We start from the raw sequence: 20,578 nt of genomic DNA, 5'->3' as shown, positions 1-20,578 counted from the left end.
GTTTGAGCTCTGCTTGAGAAGAAGCCTTCTTGTAACATGTTCTTCCAGCTACAGTGTGGTTCCTTGACCTCTCTTGCCTTCTGGAGCCTGACACTGCAGAAATATGGGATGAGCGCAGCAAGCTGAGTGAAGCTGAAATATCTAAGAGAAATATTTCAGTCTGAATGTATGGCAGAAAAACCTGTGATTGATTTAAAGCCAGTCTTACAAGTTTGGGATGCTAAGGCACATAAGAGCAGTAATTACAGTCAGTCTCAAAAAACTCTGGGATGCTTTTGAGAGACCCATAATTTGAAAGATAATTTGCAGTTTTCCAAAGCAACAGATGTTGCATGGTCCAGAAGAAAGGCAGTTGAGAATGGGCGGTGTTTTCACAGAGTCCATAATGCCACCAAGAATGTACCTGAGGCAGAACGACTTCCAGGGTTCAGGCAGAATCATGCAAAATAAGCAAATGGAGCTGAACTTGCTGTGACAAACAGGGCAAGAGAAGGCAAGGGGCACCGCAAGACTGTGTTTTCTGTTAAGCAGAGAGACAGCTGGAATTGCTTAATTTTATAGTCAGTGATGACTGAAGATAGAGAATTTCTGTCAAGGGCTGTAGACCTCGCCTGGTTACTGATGCCTCACTTAAAGGCATAATTTGAGGGAGGCCTCTGTAGCTTCACAGTGGCAGCTGTCAAGATGCCTCCTTAGGAGTCAGTAACACTAAAAAAAAAAAAAAAAAAAAAAAAAAAAAAAAAAAAAAAAAAAAAAAAAAAAAAAAAAAAAAAAAAAAAAAAAAGTAGTACTTAATGCTCTGATAAATGTGCCTGGCTAATTAAAGATTGTAGAAAAGAATTCAATTTCTCGATTTCTTTTTTCTTTTAATTGAGGATCTGTCCATTGTCCAGAGAATTCATGTTTGGTCTTAGATTTGCTATTCAGCTTTTATTTCCTTGCCTGCACTTGAGCACACATTTGCAAGGAGAGGAAACAAGCCCATTCAAAAGGAGAAAATAAGATTAGTTTTCATTTTTTTCTTTTTCTTTTTTTGAAATGCATTAAATGCCTTACCCAGAGCCCATTGAATTCCATGTGAGTTTTTTCTCCTGACTTCAATGGGCTTTGGTTCTGGCTTTTAGCTCTCATGAAAGGTCCTGAACTGTCTGTCCTAGGGTGACGAGAAGGTTGGGACAGACAATTACCGGAGCTCTTCCCAGCCCTTGGCACAGYCAGGTTGCTAAGGAGACTTGGCCTCTGGATAGGCCCCGGAGCTCACCCCTTCCGGGGTTATTGTCCCCTCGCCCTGCCAGAGCCCTCCAGGAGCAACAGTGCCACTTTTTCAGTCACAAAGTGCTCTACTTGGACCTCTAGCAGCTGCAAGTCCTGCCCTCTTGCATCCTCCTCCAGCTCGGAGCATGCAGCATCTSTTCCCTCCACGTAGCCCTGCTGCTCTCTCTGCTACCTTGGCATAAGATGATCAAATGGAAATAGATGCTCTACATTTGCAAGATGAGGGTCTTCAGTAGRACCTATATGTCCAGGGGGCTTAAACTTACAGAGACAATTCTCAGCACCGCCTGGTGAAGTAGCTCCAAGCTCTGATGGCGTCATCTCCAGAATACTCCTTCCATTTCCTTGTCTCTCCTTCATCTGTGACAGGATAAATTCTAATCGAACCCAACGTGTTGTGTGGGGTTTGGAGATTCCTGAGCAATTCCAGCCATAATGACATTTTTTTTTAGGAAACTTGTGAGATGAAGGCCCTGGATTCTTCCATCTTCCTTGGACTCTTTGCAGATTTTCTTCTTAGAGAAAAGTATTCTGTCCTGAGGATTTGACATTAACAGGTTAAATGACAGGTTCTTCTAAGCCATTGGCCATTTCTGTTTATCGGGTTTTTCTTCAGATGGTGAGTCTGTTTGTCAAGCAGAAATTTGAGAATCTTTATGGTGGTGTATGGCTTAGGTATTTGTAGCTGTGAATATGACCTGCACAAGAGTAGTCATCRGGGCTCTGCCTTTTGTAAATAATTAACCCTTCAAAAAGAGGTGTTCTTGATTGCATCAAAACAAGCAGGGTTCTTGCCTGCTTTTTAAGGCAGGCATCAGCACTTCCTATATACAGAGGATCAAGCTTGTTTCTTGCTGTAAAATATTACAGAAATTGGGGAGAACTAGAATAAAAATGAAACACAGTATCCTGAGATGTATACATATTTTTTGATTTTTGGCTCAACTACTTTCAAGTCAATATGCAGAAAACATACTTCCCTTTTAAAAATCCATTAAATATCTGCTAAACTAAGAAAGACTTTGTTTAAGAAATCAGGGCAAAACTATGCAATATCTTTTAGAACTGTTTGGTTCAATAAGYAACTAATATTTATGGGAATAAAAGCTATACTTCCTACCTTTTATGATATTTTATAGTGTTAGTGCACAGGATGGCTTGTGCATGGGGCGATTTTCTGTATTACAGCATATAGTAAGACTTGTTTTTGAAAACATGTTGTGTTAGCAGTGAGAGTGGACCACTCTAAAATGCCGAAGGTCAATTAGCAAAGTTTTATTTCTCAGGGGGCTGATTGAGCTCAGTGTGAAACACTGAAGGGCAATATTGAAATCAGTAGGGCTGCAGAGCTACAAGCTCAGTTCCCAAGTTGTTTCCTATCAAAATATTGCTGTCTGAGTGAACTAACTAAAGACATATATTGTCACTGTAGCTTAGTGTTTGTTCTGATAAGAATTGTTAAGTTATTTGAGGTAAATGTGTATTTTTAAATGCTTTTCAGAAAGGCTGTTCATGGTGAAGTTAGTTTCAACAACTTTCTTTGAAGGTATTATTTTGAAGACAGCTTTGACTCCTTTGCCAGGCTTCCATTTAAAAAAAAAAAAAAAAAAACCAGAAACAAAAAGAAAATAAAATTTCCTGCTAATGTTTGTGGAGCCAGTTGTCTGAGTGATGATGGCAGCTTGCAAATGTAAGGCTTGCTATTTAAGCATCAATACTGATGTGAGATTTATGAATATGGTTTGTGAGAAGCAAAGTTCTTAAATGTGTGTAGTTYGCAGAGAATTAGAGAAGACAGCATAAACATCTTGAAATGAGTGTTTTCATGAAGTGGTATTGTATGGACTATACTTATTGGTCATTTTTAGTAAGGGCAAGTTTCTCCATTCTGTTCTATTTTCCACACAATATATTGGATTAATTTCCTGTGGTCCTAGACTTGTCCTAGGTTTGTCTTGCAGCCCTGCTGAATATGCACGAGGATGCAAAGTTCTGCTTCTCTACTGCTTGCTTGTGTGGGCCTAGGAGTACTGCCTTCTGCTGAAATGAAGGAGTTGAATAAATACTGATCATTTCTCCATATGTTAGGGGGTAACTAATGTTTGTTTTTAATACATTGACCCCTAAAGTAGAAATTTCATAATTATCTTACACATTTATATTTATTCTATATTTACACATACACACACACACACACACACACGCACATGCTATTTAATTCTTTAAGGAAGTTGAGGCCAAGAGGGTAAGAACTTTGCCTTTGCTGCTTTACTTGGCCTTTTCTTTTCGGTAGGGGAAAGGTTTGACAGTCATCAATAAAAGATTAAATCATTGATGTCTGTCGGGATAAACTAAGCACATTTTGTGTGTTATGCTGGCATAGTAGGAACTTTTCCAAGATGTTTCAGGCCTCATTCTCTGGTTTGTTTAAGGGCAGAGAGTAAGGTCACAAAGGAAATCAAACCCTGATGTGGAGAAATGAAACATGAGGCCTACTGACTTCTAAAAAACATTTTAAATAACATTCTCTAAGGTTTCATTTTATACTGAAGGCAGCTGTAATAAGTTTTGGAAGATGGTGTAAGGTTTCTATTAAAGGGAGATTTTGCTTGCTGTTTTTGTACCCAAATGAAGGAGTGAGAGAGATGGAGTTAGAGCTTAGTTAGTGTAAGGTGAGAAACTTTTAAAAGTTCTCTCCAGAACTATAAAATAGTAATTTAGACATTCTACTGTAATTTAAAAATTAAAAAAATAGTAAACTGTTCCTAGATCCTTTGAAAAGGACATACATTGCTGTGGAATAATTTAATAACTGCTACACAAATGCACTTTTGCCACAAGTAAAGTAAGACTGCTGCTTTGTAGTATGCTGCCAGTATTGCCGCAGTGAATTAATTCCCAGTAGATGTTTGCCGCATGCCAAATATATTGGACTGTATGAAAGATCCCATTGTTCCGTGGGCATCATTATTTGCTATTACAGTCGCAATGTTTGCTTGTGAAACAGTTTATTGGAAACTAGTATGTTTAAGAAGGAGCACTTGACTTGAAATTCAGTCGATTTGGCTTATAATGTCCAAGCTTTAACAGTGTGCAGCCTCTGATAATAAATATTTAGGTCCACTGTTTTTTACTTGCCTGTGAAAGAATTCTCGGTGTGGAGGAGAATGGGCAGCTCTGGTAGGGAATGAGTGATGGACCTTTCCTTTGGCTTTAACATTAGATTTTTCAGCCTTAACTTTGAACTCTAAGACACACATGGAAGCATCCAAGTGACAAGGTTTTTGTGATATACAGATATASAGGAGCAACTTCTTTACTGTTAGRGTGACAGAGCAGTGGAACAGGCTGCCCAGGGAGGTTGTGGAGTCTCCTACTCTGGAGGTCTTCAAAACCCGCCTGGATGCCRCCCTGTGCCACATGCTCTAGGTGTGCCTGCTTGAGCAGGAAGGTTGGACTAGATGATCTSTAGAGGTCCCTTCCAACCTTAAATATTCTGTGAATCTGTGAGATGTCCATAAGAAAAGCTGCTGGTGTTCCTCTTGAAGGAAAGGGCAGAGTTAAGTTTTGGGAAAGGAGGTGGCAAACTCCCAGAGTGATGAAGAAAGCAGCAGCTCTCCAAAGGCTTCTGGGGATGGTGGCATTGCCCAGCCTATGCAGTAGAGTCTTTGCTTAYTTGGGGGTTCATTTTGAGGTCTTTCCTTAGGAGATGTTGGGATGAAATGTATTATTTTTTTGCCCACTTTTGCTATCTGGCAAAACACGTCTGCTGGAGGCCCTGGCAGCCTGGGAGCTGAGGTCATTTGCTGCTCACCATCCCTAAGGTCTTAGCAGCTTCTAGATGAGGCTGTGTGAGCACAGAAAGCTGCAGCGCTGTCATAGCCGGGGCAGCGTTCCCATCACTTCCAGCACACGCAGCTCATGTTTTGCGCAAAGATGTTTATCGTATCCGCGAAGCTGGGCAGGGAGCACCGACTGGAGCGGCTCTTCGGGTACCCAGATGACACAGGATACACTTGGTATGTTCAGTGTCATAAGCTTGAGCAATCACGCTCAATAAATACGTAGCCAAGCCTACGGACTGCAAAGCCTTATCGGGTCATGTTGAATACGCTGCGGTTTCTYGGAGAACTCGGTGTTTCCTTGCGTCATGCTCAGAGTAAGAACAAACTGGGATCTCTGTTGCTGTGTCGAGGTGACAGGAGAGAGCAGCTCACTCCGTAATAACCATGAGAGCGTCCAGAAAAGCTGCCTGGAACGTGTCTCGCGTAAGGATATTTAGGGACAGTGCTTTGGCCTTTCATTGTGTGAGAATCCTTTGGGTTTATTTTAATACMTTATTAATTCATTTTAAAAACGGATTAATCTTTCCAATTTGTGGGGGTTTAACCCAATTAGAATGTTTCAGAAGTCAAAGGCACTTGTTATAATGAACACTTCAAAATATATACTTTCTCAGTAACTCTTAAGTGATTAAACTATCAAATGCTTAAAGTTTTTTTCTCCCCTGCCCCCGAATAGCTATTCTTCATATTACAAGTGTAGTGCTCAAGTCATCTCCTTTGAACTGCAGTTTTTGTTATACGTTTTGGCTGCAGTGTTATTTCGGAGGAGTCAGCCAACAGGCTTACAGGGCTTTTTGGCTCGGGTTCACATACAGTTTTCTTGGCAGCTCCGCTTATTTATGCATCTTTATTTCCCTCTCTCTCCTTCCCTTCTTCTCCCTCACCCTCCCCATCTSAACAGAGCGATCTCCGCACAGACCAATCCTCCAGGCTGGTCTCCCCGCAAACGCCTCCACAGTGGTCGGCGGTGACGTGGAGTTTGTCTGCAAAGTCTACAGCGATGCCCAGCCTCACATCCAGTGGATAAAACATGTAGAGAAGAATGGCAGTAAATATGGACCAGATGGGTTGCCCTATCTTCAGGTTTTAAAGGTGAGGCCTTACAGATGCTGATGCTGGTGATGGTTTCTTTGAAGCGTTGAGTTTATTTGATGCAAATCCAAGTATTTGGAGATGAGGACTTCTTTCCCAAATGGAAGTGTTTGTGTTACAAATGAAATAAAACACCAGGCAAACATTTGGTAGCTAAATACTTATTTTGCAGCTCATAGGCACTCTTTTGGTGTTCTGTGCTTCCGCAGAATTGCATATCTGTAACTGTTTCAAGCATGATTTATTTAAAAAAAAAAGTCTTAAAGCACGTCATTGACATGTATTGATAGGGCATGTCCAAAAATACCCAGACGAATTTACTCCATTTCTCTTGCATTTCTTCAACATCTTTATTTCAAAGGCCATTCAGTAATGTAACTCCCGCTACCAAAGCTTGGTGGTGGGACCACCAAGGTCCTGCACCTGCAAAGATGTCTTTAGGTCCTGCACCTGCAAAGATGTCCGTTTTTCATCAACTTGATGCAGCATCTCAGTTGCACCAGGTTGTTCTTTACTGGCAGGTGTCCTAAGCAAGCTCATTCAAGGAAATTCTTCACCGTGAAGTTTTCCAAGTTGGTTGGTGTTGCCCAGCTCCAACTCCAGAGTGTTGGTGGTCGGGACAGACAGCTCTCTACCATATCATTCTACATAGCTGGTTTCCCAGTTCGGATGCTGCTTCTCCTCTCCCCTTTTCTACCTTCTCATGTGAAACTTCTGATTTAAAAAACCCCAAGCTCAATGTTTTGACGCTGTATTACTTGCATGAAATGGAAGACGTATTCTTATGACGGTGTTGGTGGTGGGACCGTAGACAGATTGATGTCCATTTTGGGCAGCAGTTACATTGTTCTCCTGTGTTATTGGTCTATTCTAGCATTCGGGGATAAATAGTTCCAATGCTGAAGTGCTGACACTGTACAATGTGACAGAGGCGGACGCTGGAGAATATATTTGTAAGGTCTCCAATTATATAGGGGAGGCCAACCAGTCTGCCTGGCTCTCTGTTCTGCCGAGTATACAAGGTAACAATGTTTTTTAAAGAAAGCTGGATGTAGAAGCTGGAGAAAATGGTGCTTTGGGAGACTGCAGGCAGCTTGTAGGATAACTCTTTGGCCTTGTGGTATATTTGTAATCCTCCTCTGGTGATGCAACTGGTGTTACACCAGCCGCCATGGAAAAATTCCCACAATATTCTGTGTGCATCGTAAACAGTGTSTCAATGTTTTCTTTGTTCTCTCCTGTATTTGGTGTCTGTGTGTGTTTATGTTCAGGTATGTTGTTAATTCTGCACACTTCACAATTCATATAAGGTATTCAYTGAACAACCTAATTAAGATCTAATTAGTGTGTATATTTTTATGTACACATACGTCCATATATATATACACACACATGCACACTTACATACGTGAAATGTTCATATAAGCAGCCACTGGTCAATTTAGTAACTTAAAACTTCCTACATCTCCTGAAACTGTGCAAGGTGCCTGTCTTTCTCCACTGTGTTCACCCATTACTGTGGGTAAAAGCCCGCAGTACTGCTGAATTCTGGCAAWAATGCAAGTGGCTCAATATAAATATGATTATTCCCCCATAATGTATTTCAAAGTAGTGTTTTTGAATGGAGTAGAGACAAAGGGAGGAAAAAAAATCCTCTCCATTCTCTCCCTTTAAAATATTTTCTTTTAAATCTCCATGATAGAGTACTTGGTGCTTATGCCCTATTGTGCCTGTCCTGGGACAGCTGGAAAGTTTCAGGTCTAAAAGGCTCTTAAATGTACTTTTCTGTAAAAGTTTGGATAATCGCTGATACGGTGATTATTTGCTGCACAATCGCTTGTCAAGCCAGAGATTTAGCAAGCAAAGAAGCCAGGAAAAAAAAAAATCCGTTTTTAACTTTTTTTTTTTTTAGTATTCTAAGATTTAGAAAAGCATATATTTCCCTCTCCTTGTTTTGAACCTCTGTGGTCCAGCTTTTTGCCACATCTGCGATGGCCACAAATGGTCTTCTTTAAAAGAGAATTCAGATTCCTACCTGGCAATGTGACTCTCCCCYGTGCTTCCAAGCAAGCCATCAAATATTATCAGACTTGGGATCAAACTGTGAGATTTGGCAGGACTGCACAGAGTAGAGTATTCAAGTGCAGTGCAGAGGATGATGGAAGGGCTGCAGGCTGCTTGAGCCAGCTACTAAGTTGTGTCTTTTGGAGCAGAATCTGCCTTTTTATTTCACCCTCTCAGAATATATTTTCAAAGCGAATTCTTTTCTCTTGAACAGGTAACTACATGTGAAGGATACCACATTCTGTCCTACTTTGTTTTCTCTTTGTTCCTCTCTCAACGTTCTTGTATTAAAAAAAGAAGGAAAAAAAGCTTTGTGGGTTAATTTTTCCATGCCATTTGATTGCATGCATGTTTAGGTGGTGAGTTTAAGTCCGGTGAAGGGTGTTGATTACTTTCTGAGGTGAGCTGGGACCTGTTGGTAACTGGCTTTTGGATGAGGGATTGTGGATGGGGAAGGAGCTTTGCATCTCTCCGCCTCTGTCCTTCCAAAGTGCAAAGCCCTGTGGCTCCATCTCCCTATCCACAAGGATTCTCTCAGTGTCTAGCTTTTTCTCTTGCTTCCCTCTCTTTTTTTTCTAGGCTGCCGGTGTTAACACCACGGACAAAGAAATTGAGGTTCTCTATATACGGAATGTAACTTTTGAGGATGCTGGGGAGTATACATGCTTGGCGGGTAATTCTATTGGGATATCCTTTCACACTGCATGGTTGACAGTTCTGCCAGGTATACACTGCTCTCTTTCAGTGGTTTTTCCTCTTTTTTTTCCCCTTTATTGATTGCTGCAGGGGTAGCACAGCTTCTGTCTCAGAGAAAATGACTTTTGACTTCTTCAGCATTTTTTTACAATGATTGTTTTTTTAAAAAAATGGTTGTCTCAAGCCAGCAAATGCCATATATTCTTGAATACAACTACAAAAAGAAAAAACTGAAACAAGTGGCTTGGCTATGGTACTTAATTTAAAATGTTTTTACCTCTCGTTGAATGTTCATCAGAAATGCTAAGGAGTGCACTTCCTTAGCATTGAGATAGCTGAAAGTCCGCACAATAATCATTGTAAACTGTTTGCTGAAGAGAAAATTCAAATTTTCTTAGGGATTTGAAGACCAATTGGCCACCATCGTTCCTAAACTCACTTTTAAATTTGTTTTAACCTATTMTCCAAATCTGTTATGAAAGCTCTAGTTTTATTGCCAAATGGTTGTGTGCAGAAGCAGTGCGTTCCATACCTTGGGAATCGGCTCCGTGCATCTTTAAACATTGCATGTTCTAAGAAAGCAAGTAGTCATTCGCTTTTGCTGCAAAGCATGTCCTGCTGTACCGTGSTTGATGATGTTTCTGTCTTTAAAAGAAACAAACATCAATGTGCTTTATTGCCTGAAAATTGTTATCAGCTGTTAGAAGATGTAACCGTAGTTGATTCTGACATTAGTTAAATTGTCTCATTTATTACTGTTGGCTCTAATGCAGCTGCCTTGGGAGTTCCTTTGGAAAAATGTGAATAACCTGAGGTTTGCTGGGTCACCTTATGCTTACCATTTATTAATTGTTAATCCCAARTAAAAGGTACAAAACCTGCATGTGCATATTGCTGAGGTTTGTGAGATGTGATGAAAATGTTCCCACTTTCCACAGATAATTTCTTAGCGTTTATTAACATGTATTGAACAAGATAACATTATTACATCTCACTTTGTGAGAACTAAGTCTGCATGATTTGTCACCAAGCAAGCAGACAGCACCGATGTAGAGCTTGCTTCTGCTAGCAGGGTTTGCATTTTCAAGTGCTGGAAGAGCACATTTTAACCAATTTTCTTGAATGAAATATTTTTTTAAACCTAAAATGAGGCACAAGGAAATTTCAGCTTGAATGTGCATTGCTTGTAGGGTGACCGCTGATTGCTATGGAATGCTCTTTATCCGGGGGGTGAATTCCGGATAAAGGATTAGGGACCGGGTTTGTGCATATAACTGTCTTGAAGATAATTTCAAAATGGTTTCAATCAGAGTAACAGCTCGGTAGAAACACTCCTTCTAAAATCTAATCTTGTAAACTAGTAACCACAGATGGAGCTTACTTAAAATATACAGCCTTAGTATGGCAGGTAATACATTAAAAAGTGTTGTTGGCAATTCAGCTCTTGGATTTTTCTTTTTAATCTGACTCTGGCTCCCTCAAAGAACCTCAGGGGAATTYGGCACCCAGCATGAACTGACAGGAGTCTGGGCAGATTCTTGGAAGCTTCTTGAAAGGCCTAGCCTGGGTTTAGTAGCACTTTGAGAAGGAAAGCATCCTCCTTTCCTTCTGTACTTCAAGATTCAGTGGAAATTTGGCTATACAAGCAATGCAGATTCCAGCACAAACTTCCATTTATGAGTTTAGAGACTATCCTTTTAGGCTACCTAATTGAACATTTTGTCTTCAAATGTGTCTTTAATGTGGCTAAAAGGARTTACAATGCTTGTGAAAATTATTTGGAGTTTGATTTTACTAGCAAAATGAATCTCGTTTGAACACTGTAGTCCTTGTTTTCCCTAAAGTTATATTTGAACACACCATATTGCTGCTATGTATATATATTTACCTAAGCAAGCTGACACGTGTTTATGTTTGTATATGTACATGTACAAACACATATAGACACACCTATGCAGTGGCAAAAGAAAAAATTATAACAGTGATCAGGCACGAGGAATTACTGGCAGGTTGCAAGATGACCTAAATATCTGCAATAGTCCATATGTCTCAAAGGCACTGCAAAAATTACCTGTCGTTTTATCATTTCTTGTTGCTCCAAGCACTGTACTGAGCATCCTTGCCCTGTGTCCTAACTCTGTGGCATGATTGTTCCCTCCTAAAAACTTCCAATCCAGCTCCTGAAAAAGAGAAGGAATATCCGGCATCTCCAGACTACCTGGAAATAGCAATTTACTGCATAGGGGTCTTCTTAATCGCCTGCATGGTGCTGACGGTCATCCTGTGCCGCATGAAGAACACCACCAAGAAGCCCGATTTCAGCAGCCAGCCTGCTGTGCACAAGCTGACTAAGCGAATCCCTCTGCGCAGACAGGTAACAGAAAGTAGATAAAGAGTTTAAAAGACTTTTACCAAACCTCCAAGCCAGCAAGTCCTTGTGTTGAGAGCTTTGATAGGGGCTTAAGGGAGCGCTTAACCAAATTGCTGTAAGGGGTGGGTTTAATCTGCCGCCTAGGAGGCTRGAAGGGGAGGACGGGTAACCCTCAAGCGTGTGTCTTAAGGCAAGAAAACCAGGGTGGGGATGTTGGAAGAGAAATGTAAAATTGTAATATGTTCTATATTAGCGGTCTATAGATGGAAAAAAATGCATTTCAAGCATTTAGGGGCCTGATCCCGCAGCTCATTGAAGTCGATGGAAAACTTCTTACTGACTTAAGTGAACTTTGGAACAGAATCGTATATAATTGTATATTTACCATGTTTCTAAGGTGACTATTACTGTAGTAACTAGGTACCAGATACAGAGGGGTAATTTTCAGGAAGATTTTTTTTTTTTTTTTGAAGACTTAAGGGAAGGGACATTCATACTGAAGCATCCAAAAACCACCTCAAAATAGAAAAGGACTGAAAGGACCGTAATGAAATGAAAACAGGAGCGATGCTAAAGCAGAACTAGGACAGTTTGATTAAGATGCCGATGTTTCTGAGGGAGTAACAAAAGCAAATGTCCGATTTGAAATGCACAAAAGAATGTTGCATGAGGCATATTTTGCAATTTTCCCTGGCAATAAGAGTTTCTGGAGAGGGCAACGCGAGGAGCAGCAAACCAGTTCAACGAGAAACAGGCCTTTGGCTTTGTCATGGGTCATCACTTGCCAAAGCTGCCCAGATTCCCACATATTATCGTCTCCTGAAAGACTTGTTCCTTTTGAAGCTGCAGTTTAATATGTTTTGCYTATTCTGCAATAGGTCTTCAGAATAGACCTCTAAACCCACAAAATCCACACCCAAATTTTCAACGCTATAGGATTCCGCGGGGAGGAGTCTGAATTTGAGCCTTTGGTTCACCTCATTATGAGAAATAGGGACCATCTGCAGAACACGAGTCGAAACTTTGGTCAGGGGAGTTTGGATCTGGGACTTCAGTTCAGTTCCATCTCTAGCATTAATACTTTATGCAGGATTTCTGCAGATTGTTTTTAAATTAAAAATAAGTCTTCAGTGTAGGTAAGAGTTTGAAAGGTTAGACACATATTTGCACAGAGTCAGAAATCCCTCTATTAATGCTTTAGCCATTTTTTTGAGTTTCTATAAGTCYTGAGGTGAAGGGCATGAACTTTGTTCTCAAAAATATTTGGTTTATTTTGTGAGAAAAAAAATGCTAATTCTTATGTTGTGTGACTTTTCCCACATACGCTCTCTGGGTTTTGTATGTTTACACAGTGTTTTCATTAACTTGATAATTACTGGGGAGGAGAGCTGCCTTTGAGGATATCAGAAGGAGCTACGAGAAGCCCTCAGCTCAATTTACACGTATCTCTCTGCCTGCAGTTCTGTATGTAGCCACCTTTGTGCAGATTTGAAAATACTATACACTTACACAGAGGAGGAGAAAAAGAGAGAGAGAGAGGCACAGAAAATATAGCTGCTCACATAAAAGATAGTTATTAGATTTCTGCCTCAATTTAAAAGCATCMTAATGTCCCAAAGATGAGTTGATGCCAGAAAAAATACTGAGGAGACCTTTGACCATCTTTGTTATCCAAGTTTCTAGATTGTGGTGTGAGCTCGGTTGTGTCAGTTGGAAATGGATCCTTGAGGGGATGGTGTTACTTCATTGCATGTGACTTCAGTGCCAACCACTGCCCTCAGTTTAGTTATTTATCATTAAATGATGCAATATGGAACTTCTCCAAAGCCATTGTTTTCACAGAGGAAAAATCTCTGTCTTACAACATGCTTGTCAAATCGGTTTTTATCAGTTTTGTTTTGTGTTTTCAAAGCAAAAATGTCATTTTGCTTTTAAAAGTGGGAATATTTCTTTGGAAAGCAATAAACTCATGAAAGCGAGAATCTTATTTCAAGCCCCAAGCAAAAATTCCACTAATCTCAATTCTCCTGAGCACTTTTATATTAGCACAAGTTTCTCATTCAAGGGCTCCCTGCTCTCATGGGTTCATATAGGAAAATAGCAACTGTAAGTTTGTAAGGAAATCTGTATTTCTGATTTGGTGGCTACGTTGGCCATTTCACCCATTGTTATATTAGATTACAGGAGGTGGAACATGCTCCGTTGCCTCTGCGCTGCATGGGGAGGAGTAGAAAGAGTGGCCAAGCTGTAAAGGGGGTAGGTGAGAATGAGCAGGAGAAATGCTCATGCCAGGTCCCTTGTGTGAACACAGAGGAGAAGCAGGGTCAGGTAGCCTAATTTGTTGGGATTCCAGTGAAATGAGACCATATATTGGGGAATTCTTGATATTGTTTTTGAAGCGCTTTGCTCTTAGGTCAAATTCCCCAAGGATCTGGATATCAAAATAATCCTGGCGCAAGAAGAGGCATTTGCATGACTGCCATGCCATCTTGTCTAAGTGGGATAAGAGTCTTGCTGAGTAACATATGGTTTAGTTTGCAGCCCTGGATTCTCATACATTGACTATTTAGTCTGAGCTACTACAGAATTTTATCATTCCCCACATGCAGGCATTTTTTTCCTGCCAAAATGCGGTTCTTTTAGCATTCATAGGAAGGGTCACGATGAAGTCAGGAATGATCTGTTCCCTCCCCCTACAATCCTCAGCCTCAGTGGGATCTAGGACTTGATTTTAGAAATGGGAACTGCTCACAGGGAAATCCAGCAAGCCATTTTTCTTCTTTTTATAAAAGTATTAATTTATATCTATTGTAAGTGTAAAGGTTAATAGGAAGTTTTAATAGGATGTGTTGCAAGGTGTTTGCTTTCATATGCATTTTAGTCTCTTGCYTTATTCTTGGGTTTCTCTGTACAGAAACTTTTGACTTGCTTAGTGGTGTTTGTTATATTTTGTTATGTTTAAATGTTCTGGAAGAAATTCTTCATGGGACTCTGTATTTTAAATGCTAATCTTTGATTTCAGGTAATGAATTTACCGTAAATATTTTTAGGTACAGTCACTCAATGGGCAGCTTCTGTTAGGCTTTATGTCAACATCAATTACATTCCTGACTAATTGTTCCTCTCTCTCTCTATATATATATATGTATATATACATATATATATATATATATATATATGCATATGCCTCCAAATGAACTTTTACAGCACAGCCTTCAAAAAAAACTGACAGTTGTAGGAAATCACTGCATGGCTGCTAAAATCTCACAGCACGAGTGCCAGGAGTGACAGATCTGAGCTTCAGGATATGGTATAAATCATAAATGAAGGAGAACACCCTTCATAATCAATTACAGACAATTACATGCTGTTCTGCAGCTGATTTTGCCACATGGCACTTAAAGACTCCAGCAAAGATTCATTTAAGTTTTGAATGTCCCACTGCTTAGAAGTTGTCACATAAAACTTGTAAGGCATTATCTCAAAGCTGAGTGAATACGGTGTCTTGGCCAAAGGACAAGCTTAGCTAAGATGGGGATGTCACAGCGCTTTGGGACCTCACATCTGGAGGTAACAGGCTTTTCTCCTTCGGAAACTCAGTATGGCCTTCACTGTGCCTGTTTCCTATAAAACTTAATAAATTAAATTAAAATTAAARTTAAATTAAAAAATAATAATTTAATAAATCTTTATGTAGTGGAAACCAAAAAGAAATTTGCCTATGTGACTGCACTCTGCAGTGCTGTGTCCTTTGCAGGAGCGGAACTGTTTCTTGAACCTGTATATTCATAGCAATTCTGCACATGAGAAAGGAAAAGGAGCAATCTGGAAAAAGGCTTTCTACTTTCTATTACATTGATGCAGACAGAGCATATAGTTGACCACCCTTGAAGTCTACTGATCTTTGCATATAGGGAGCCTTCCTCATYGTTTTATAGTGCATTAAACCTGCGAGAAAAAGATTCTTGAGGCCTGAGTTCAAGCGTTAATTCTTTACTCTTTCAGAAAAGAGGAAAGGCCATTTAAAAGTAGAAAGTCTTCTCCAAAAGTCTTTTTTTTGGAGCACGTTATTATGACACACTTGCCATGCAGTTCTGAAAGCTTCAGCAAGAGGGTCCCCCTCTATAGARTGGACTCTATAGACTCCAGCATCTCTCAGGACTCAGTTCAATATTCATTTACTACTTTATTTGGGGTTACATAGTCTGTATAAACAGCAATTTTCTGTTTGTGTTGCAAGCAGTTACCATATTTATCATCCCCATTGTGCCTGGTACTTCCCTGAAAATAAATGCTGGCTCAGGTGATGGTAGGATGGGTGAGGATGAAGGTGTCCCATCTTTCTTACTGGAGTGGTTGGCCTTGTATGAGCAAGGCATGAGGAAGGAGGGAAGGTCTGTTGTTTGGCTGCAAAACTGGTTACTAAGTTTAATGTTTTGAAAGTTTGAATGTTTTGAGTCCTTTATACCTTCTTCCTTATGAAGTCTCTTTCCATTCGTAGTCTGGTCTTGGAAAAATGTGTGAAGAAGCCAAGCTTTTTTGATGTCATGTTAAAAACTTGAGTATCTTTCTCTGGGAAAAAAAAAAAAAAAAAAAAAAAGACTTTTGCAGCAAAACCTACTGTTTAAGGTCATGAAAAAACTGAGGCTGCAGCTTTGGGAAGGGTCCGGGCCATGCTAGGTGACACGGACATCCTGCCAACTGATGGAGGACTTGGACTGAGGACGGCGAGAGGACCTTTGGGCTGCCCAGGCTACCTGGTACAGGCCTGGCACAAAGGCTGTCGCAACCTGAAGAGAGAAGGAGGATTCCCACTTACAAGAGGGGACAGAGTGGCAATAAATTCACTTTTGTTTTGTTTTCATATTCCCTTGAAATGTGGAGATTGAAGGACAGCAGGTTGCTGTTTGCAGGTTTGAGGGAAGTACTTTATGGAGAAATACCAAAGTCATTTTTTGGATTTTTTTTTTTTTTTGGCTTGGATGTGATGGCTGATGCCTCTATTTTCATAGCAATTGTCATTAAATATTAAGTTGATGTTCAAAGGAAAATGCACTGATGTTGGAGTTGTTGAGAAATCCTATTCCAAAAATTTGAAATGGAGGAAATGAGATTATTTTTATGAACTCTTTCCACGTTGCATTTAGAATCTTTATTTAACAGTATAGTTAGTGGAATTTTTTTTAAGTATCTCCAAACTAATGTTAACTATCTAACTTTAGATACTTTTGATGTTAAGCATTTAAAAATATGTGAGAGGACCCTACAGCCTTCTTGGCAGTTTACCTGGGATCAGTATTGTGCTGAAGAGAGGGTAAACACACTAGAACAGTTCATTAGAAGACTGAGGTTTCAGCCACTCTTTTTCCTTAAACCCCTGATAGCAGCTGGCTCAGCTATCACGTGCTGCTGTTTTCGGCTACTGGATGAAGGTTACATGTCCCCCTTTTTCTGCATCTTGTATTGCAATCACAGGTGTCGGCCGACTCGAGCTCCTCCATGAATTCCAACACGCCGCTGGTGAGGATAACTACCCGTCTGTCCTCCACAGCTGATGCCCCCATGCTGGCAGGAGTCTCGGAATATGAATTGCCAGAAGACCCAAAATGGGAGTTTCCACGAGATAAGTATGTAGTCCGTTTCTCTTAATACTGCCCACGTGCATTTGAAAAACGTGACGCAGAATGAAGAAGCTTCTTTCCAAGTATCTCCCAGGTTTTCTTTAGCTAAAAGAAAATCCAGGTAACCTGAATCTTCTCAGAAGGTCAAGAGTCAATCAGTTCCGTTATCTGAGTRCAGTTTGTTTTAATAGGAACTGGTTTTTCTTTGCCTGACACTGAGATTTATTTTCAGATTTCTTGTAGATTTTCAGATACCCTGGTGAAATGTAACTTCTCAGTTAGTAAAGACATAAATCTGAAACTTTATTCCAAATGTAGATGATATAACCAAGAACAGATACCAGCACACATGCATTGTTGAAGGACAGTCAACATTTGRCCATCATATATTGATGCTTCTTAATGATTGCTATGGTTAATGTTTGAAAAATAGGTAATATAGTGCCATGTTGGAAATCAAAGAAATCTAGACCATGGTATGACACGATCTTGTTCTTACGCCTGAAACTTACAGTATTGTCTTTGTGTTGGTCTGTGTTAATGGAAATAATTTTTGATTTATTGGAACATTTTGCTCATCGTATGCATCTATGTATAAGACCTCTCTGCTTACTTGAAAACCTAGTAGTTTTCAAGCAGAGCTTTGTGAATTCTTCTGTATTCAGAACTATGTAGCTAAATAATATTTTCTTCAAAGYCTGTTGAATAACATGCAAAATGAACTTCAGAGTAGGCTCACCAAAACCTTAACTATATTTTTTCATGTAACATGAGTATGTAAGAGAGGTAATGTAAGACTGGTAGAAACATGAATATGTACTGAAGTTAATACTAGTTTTAAGAAATCTTTAGGTGGTTTTTAAAACATAACACATTCTATCATGAACAATTTTCCTTGAAAACTCATCCATAACTCTTAGGTGGAGGAGCTGTAATTTTGAGCCTTCTGACAACTGTTCTGGAAATTATTTAATTATGTAGCTGAAAACTGGTGCAAAATGCTGTAATTGCCACCTGCAGTATAGTCAACAGTGGGGGCCTGTGTACACACTCTTGTCAGCCCATACCCTAGGGGGATACACTAAATGTGGAAAATTTTAGAGTGCTAAACATTTAAAACCAACATTGAGCACAAATGTAGGTGGAGCAGATTTCCAATGAAAGGAGGCTATTTAGAGGCGGTTTATTAGGTTGGGGGGCCGGAGGCACACAATGAGGGGTTTGTTACTTTCGGCCTAGCAGGGCAATAGCACATAAATTAAGCAGTTTCCAATGCAAATGTTTGTCCTCTGCCAAGATCCTAAATTCAATTTTCRCTCTGGATAAATGCAGGATGACCTCAGCGTAGCATGCGCTGCCCTTCAGTCTTTGCACCTTTTTAAAGCAGCATTTGCTTTAGAAACCAATCCAAAACAGATTGAGGAATTCGCACTAATGTTAAGACCACATTTAGAAAGAGCCTGCGGACTTGCCCACGGGAGGAAGCGTCATTCAGTACTTTTCTCTKGCTTGACCAAGCAGATAAGTGAGATTTTCAAACCTTTTAGACTGTTAGACCAGGGCGCTACAATTTGCACCCCATACTTTGATGGAAGCAGAGATAAGTCCAAAGCTCCATGCTTTTGAGAACCAGTCCCTATATATATATCCTATGATTCCTGCATTTGGCCACAGAAAATCAAGACCTTAAGAACTCTAATATGAGAAAYGCTCAACAGAGTCTGATCCCTACCTTGAAGTGTTAACCAGCATCACACTCCCGGATTTCTGCCCTTTCACTGTTTCTGGAATTAAGTAGCATTCAGTGTGAGTAAAGCAGTCAGGATCTGGCACTGGAACTTGCACTGGAACCAGAAGCTTTGAAGTTTCTGGTTCAGTTTCTCCTTATTCTCGTAAAGCTGAGGCTGGAGTCCCCATGCCGGCTGTGCAGGTTGCGCAGCCAGGTACATGCTCCACAGAAGGCATTTTGCTCATGCGCTTGACTCGGTGACCATTCTTTCTAAGAGGTTTGTGATAATAAATATAAATATGTGTCACTCATAATGTGATTATAATTCTATAGCAGTTTCCTCCAGGCTCAGCTACCCATTTTTTCCAAAAAAAAAAAAAAAATGAAGGCTGTTTGGCCCTCGTATCATCCCAAAGGAGGAGTGGGACGATAAGTACCCGCAGCTGGGCCCAAATGTGGGTTCTCCTAGGCTGCTCCCTGTATCCTGCCTAAACCCACTGTCTCAGGAGCTCTTTAGGCAAATGTTCATGGCCCACATCCCCTCGCACAAAGAGAGAATAAGAATTTGGATCTAAAATTAAGCTTCCTGAAAGGACGTCTGAATGTTTCCTTTCAGTCTGCACTGTGCCGTTATATCATAGGAGMCCGTGCTATTTAAAACATGCCTCTGGTTTTGATACCACCCTTTACCACACAAATCATCAGCTGCCTGAAAGCAAACACATGGCAGCGCACACAAAGAAGCCTTTCTTTCATCTCCTTGCATGAAAAAGAAGAAAAACGGCCCTCTTACAATGACATGAAAAGCTCGCGTGTTGCTGGCTGGTCTGACATCCTGAATTTTAGTTGCCTCCCTCGGCTTTTCCAAGCTCTGCGTTGTGTGCTCTGCATATCCGACCAGCGCGCCATCAAATACAGCCTCTGTTATTATAAGGAGAGCTTAAAAGCTGGGTTTAACAATCGATCTGCCTGTATTAGATGCCCACTATCCTGTCACTAAGAAAACATACTGCAGCGTGCGTGAAAACCGGTGTGCACCCAGAGTCTCATTAGTTCCATATGATAAGAGCCTCATGCTGCAGCAAGTTGTTGAAAGCTTTTTATATTTAGCTGTGGAATTTCGCTGGCTCCATCCTTTCACCAGATGCTGTGTGTTAATCCCCTGTTTACACCTCTAGGCTGACGTTGGGTAAGCCCCTTGGGGAAGGCTGCTTTGGGCAAGTTGTCATGGCTGAAGCGGTGGGAATCGACAAAGACAGGCCCAAAGAAGCAGTGACTGTGGCAGTGAAGATGTTGAAAGGTAAGAAAATTGGCTTATTAGGGCTCAAGATGGGTGATGTGTAGTTTTTTTACCCACAGAAAGTTTCTTTTGTGGCATCCCAGCTCTGTCATTGCGGGAGGGTCAAAGTGCACATAGTTGACCTCAGCCTTCAGTGGTCTGTAGTGTAAATCTGGCTCCCTGACAGCCTGTTTATCCTTAGTAGTGGGTATTTGCAAGCCAATAGAGGTATTAGAATTCCCTAGGTCTCCCTGCGTTTAGGTTTGTTCACAGCAGAGATTGTCAATGTCTAGATTCACTCTGTGCAGCCATTCACTCCAGGTGGTAGGTGCCTGTTTATTTTGAATTTAGCTATAAAGTTAACTTTTAGGAAAGGTATAGATGTGAATTGTTCAATTGTTTAATTGAACATCATTTGTCTCRTGCTAATGCGTTGCTTCAACATAGGATGTGACCAAAGACCTGGTTAGTCTATCAAAGAGACTTGGATTACTGTTATTAGGACATGTCATATGACTCTGTATACTATACCCTACATACTGGAAAGCAAATCCCATAGTCTGCATTTTGAAGCACACATGTTTTACACCAGCTGGTGATCCTTAA

At 40.4% G+C, this 20,578-nt stretch overlaps 1 protein-coding gene across 5 annotated transcripts in view; it reads left to right on the top strand.

Annotated features, from left to right (window-relative positions):
* FGFR2 (fibroblast growth factor receptor 2) overlaps positions 1 to 20,578 on the top strand; it is a 69,063-nt gene that overhangs the window by 35,713 nt on the left and 12,772 nt on the right. For 3 of the 5 annotated variants that reach the window (XM_026050639.1, XM_026050643.1, XM_026050641.1), the window contains 5 exons: positions 6,022 to 6,212; positions 8,856 to 9,000; positions 11,150 to 11,352; positions 16,819 to 16,970; positions 19,872 to 19,993. In XM_026050639.1, the coding sequence (XP_025906424.1) occupies positions 6,022 to 6,212; positions 8,856 to 9,000; positions 11,150 to 11,352; positions 16,819 to 16,970; positions 19,872 to 19,993 (813 nt within the window). The remainder of the gene's footprint in view (positions 1 to 6,021; positions 6,213 to 8,855; positions 9,001 to 11,149; positions 11,353 to 16,818; positions 16,971 to 19,871; positions 19,994 to 20,578) is intronic. The other 2 variants (XM_026050640.1, XM_026050644.1) reach the window with 1 other exon arrangement.

The sequence above is a fragment of the Nothoprocta perdicaria genome, unplaced genomic scaffold, assembly GCF_003342845.1.
Source record: "Nothoprocta perdicaria isolate Ctin4 unplaced genomic scaffold, notPer1 scaffold_7, whole genome shotgun sequence".
NCBI lineage: Eukaryota > Metazoa > Chordata > Aves > Tinamiformes > Tinamidae > Nothoprocta > Nothoprocta perdicaria.
The sequence above is the reverse complement of the archived record's forward strand: the minus strand, read 5'-3'. Positions and strand labels throughout refer to the sequence as shown.